General features: G+C 43.1%; 1 protein-coding gene across 1 annotated transcript in view; it reads left to right on the top strand.

Annotated features, from left to right (window-relative positions):
- LOC103512108 (mucin-5AC) overlaps positions 1-2,855 on the top strand; it is a 23,893-nt gene extending 21,038 nt beyond the window's left edge. The window contains 1 exon segment of the mRNA XM_026825682.1: positions 2,572-2,855. Coding sequence (XP_026681483.1) covers positions 2,572-2,745 — 174 coding nt within the window. The 3' untranslated portion in view covers positions 2,746-2,855.
- The last annotated feature ends 861 nt before the right edge of the window (positions 2,856-3,716 follow it).

Genomic DNA, 3,716 nt, shown 5'->3' with positions numbered 1-3,716 from the left:
GAGTTCATTACCCTCAACCAGCTGATGGTCATGAGTTCATTACCCTCAACCAGCTGATAGTAGCGAGTTCATTACCCTCAACCAGCTGATAGTAACGAGTTCATTACCCTCAACCAGCTGATAGTCATGAGTTCATTACCCTCAACCAGCTGATAGTTATGAGTTCCTTACCCTCAACCAGCTGATAGTAACGAATTCATTACCCTCAACCAGCTGATAGTAACGAGTTCATTACCCTCAACCAGCTGATAGTCATGAGTTCATTACCCTCAACCAGCTGATAGTAACGAGTTCATTACCCTCAACCAGCTGATGGTCATGAGTTCATTACCCTCAACCAGCTGATGGTCATGAGTTCATTACCCTCAACCAGCTGATAGTCATGAGTTCATTACCCTCAACGACCACCCACCCCTGGTACTGTACCCCGGGTGTGTCCCCTACGGGTAACCCACCCTTTGTCAGTAGACACCTTGATTTACTTACGTTATTGAAAGCACCACACTAACGAATACGAACGAACGAATAAATTGATTAGGAAAAAAAAAGGTTGATTTTAAATTGATTTAAGATTATTACGTCTTAACACTTAAAAAAAAAAAAAAAATGGCGAAAAAAATTCTAAGTTTGAAAATCACAACTTTATGACTGACTCGATCAAGCGCTTGCCGAAGACTGAACTTGGTAGCCGATTCCAAATGCGTCGAAAGCTAAAGTTTGCTACGTAGAACTTTTCCTCGATTCTGATTGGTCCACGTCATTTTCGAGTATCGTATGATTCAAGCCGACTCCAGACTTTTTCAAAAAATTTATGAAATGACTTTTTTAGATAGATGATACTTACCTACACCTGTTTTTCCTCATTTTGAATTTTTGCTCGTGTATTTTTGATATGCTGAAGACTCTATCGAAACAGAATAGACTAACTAGGTATTTGCGGGACTGAAAAACATGTTTACTTCGTACCATCAGTCCAATTTCTGTCCAAGTAGACCACATAAATGACGGCCTTTTGTGTCCAAAGCCATGCCCCCACCACAGGAGAGACATGGAACATAATTTCCATTTTAACTTCCTAACAATATAGAAAATTAGGAACCATAAAATTCATGCAACCTTGAAGTGGGTAGTATTTATGCAATAGGTAGGTGCAATAAAATTTTGCAGAAGAAAACCTTCATAAGAGTCCATACAGCTTTTTCTAACAAGGTTTTCTTGCAAAAAAAAATAATAATAATAATAATAATAATAATAAAAAATAATAAATAGATTTCTTGCAAAATTGGATTTCAGAAATGTCACCCCCTTTCATGTGACGTCATTGGTTTTTCATATGGACAAAACGAAAAAGTGTGGAGTCGGCTTTAGACCAAATTCAGCAGGTACCTAGCAAGGGTGCCTGAGAAACTTTCAAATTTTACTTTCCACGTACATCACTCCTTTGAATCTTGCCCCCTCCCCCCGACAGAATCCTGGATACGGCTCTGCTCCCTCCATAGCTTTGGCATAACACAAAGTATTGTGTCCCCCTCCCACTATAGCTTTGGCAATACACAAAGTATTGTGTCCCCCTCCCACTATAGTTTTGGCATAACACACACTATTGTTTTCCCTCCCACTAGTACTTACCACCACTACACAGAATCCATAGTGCCAGAGTTGACTGCGGCCTCACACTATAGCTTTGGCATAACACAAAGTATTGTGTCCCCCTCACACTATAGCTTTGGCATAACACAAAGTATTGTGTCCCCCTCCCACTATAGCTTTGGCATAACACACTATTGTTTTCCCTCCCACCAGTACTTACCACTACACAGAATCCATAGTGCCAGTTGACTGCGGTGTTGAGGTGATCTCCAGGACTGGGTGTTCAGCAGGTACCTAGCAAGGGTGCCTGAGAAACTTTCAAATTTTACTTTCCCACAAGTTCTATTTTTAGATTCTGATTTTCCTTGTCCGCACCAGTGGCGTGTGGTACTTGTCCGCACCAGTGGCGTGTGGTACTTTTAAAGTTTTACTGAATTTGTTTTTCGAATGGTGTACTGTTGTAAGTTCCAACACATCTTGGCTTTGCGGAATGATCACCCATGGATAAAGATGTATTCAGCCAGGCACGGGACACAGACGTAATCACCTGAAAAGAAAAATAACAAAAATTAGATACTTAAATATCGTAAAACTCACCCTCTGACTGAAAATGGTACTGTTGTATTCTTAACGAAGGAGACTGTGGTTTGAAACTAAGGAGGGGGATAAAACATCAAATTTCTCAACACCATCATCAGTGGTGTAGGTTGTAGTTTTTATTCATTTGTACGTAGGGGTAAAAAAAAGAACACCAACAACAAGCTCAGAGGTGCAGTGGTTAACGCGTTGGACTTTGGATCTGGAAGTTTGTGGTTCGAGTCCGGGTCAAGTCATGGAATTTATCTAGTTTAATAATTAGGGAGCGATATTTGTGACAAGCATTTAAGTAGGCATGCTTAACACCCCCTTCCTTACTAAAAAAAAAAAAAAATCTGTTGATTTTTACCAATCTCACTAAACCCTTCTTCTCTCCTGTTACAGCGCGGTTCGACGGCATATCAAGACAGCAGTATGCCCAACCTGTACGACAGTTGGCGGTCCGACTGGAACGGATATTACTACAACGCCTACTATGGAGCAGGAGGCGGCGGTGGCAGCAACCACAGTGCAGGCTATGCCACCAGACGTCGCTCCGACTATGACACCAACTTCTGAGATTGGGACTAGAGGGGAGGCCGCCAACGGCACCACTCTCCTATCATGCCAGTCATATAACGCGCATTTTTCCAGCGGAATCAGAACTGAAGTAGACTCATGTCCGCCACTCACACTCAGACGTCAGACAGTCTGAGCCTGAGTCTGTCAGACCGCCTGGGAGACCTAGGTCTGAAGCACACGTTCCGACTCTCTGAAACGGCGGTCTGTCAGACAAACTGAGCGTGAGTAGCGGAAAAATCTAGAGACCTAGGTCTGTCAGACTGCCTGAGAGACCTAGGTCTGTCAGACTGCCTGAGAGACCTAGGTCTGTCAGACTGCCTGAGAGACCTAGGTCTGTCAGACTGCCTGATAGACCTAGGTTTCAAGCACACGTTCCGACTGTCTGTCTGACAGACTCAGATCTCTCAGACCGCGGTCTGTCAGATGATCTGAGCGTGAGTAGCGGGCACCACGTCACTGGTTAAACTGAACTTTGTATTTTCCTTCCAAAGAGAGAAATTGGGCTTCTGAAGAGGGAAATCGGTTTAGATTCCGCAAGAAAAATATGCGTCTACTTTGAGAGAAGTCAGGTAGTGGAAGGAGGAATAGAGAACACCAGGAAATAGATGAAAGTTTATCGCCAGCCAATCACTATCAGGTAGACCTGACATTTACACCTGACGAGCACACACACTATCAGGTAGACCTGACAAGTACGGCTGAATAGGTCAGCTTGTCAGGTCTACCTGATACAAGATGAGCACACACACACACACACACACACACTACATATCAGGTAGACCTAACAGGCGGATCTGATCAGGTGTACCTGTCAGTAGACTACTCCACCCTGGTTATCCAGAGTTTCTCAGGAGTATCACTCGTTACTACTGTTGTAAAACAGCTGCAGTAACTGAGCTCTTGGGGCAATAGATCTGGAATAACTCTGGAAAAAAGGTTACTTTTATCATTAGTTTCGTATGTCTCCT

Source organism: Diaphorina citri, unplaced genomic scaffold (genome assembly GCF_000475195.1).
Source record: "Diaphorina citri unplaced genomic scaffold, Diaci psyllid genome assembly version 1.1 scaffold792, whole genome shotgun sequence".
Lineage (NCBI taxonomy): Eukaryota > Metazoa > Arthropoda > Insecta > Hemiptera > Psyllidae > Diaphorina > Diaphorina citri.
This window is presented reverse-complemented; position numbering and strand designations above follow the sequence as displayed.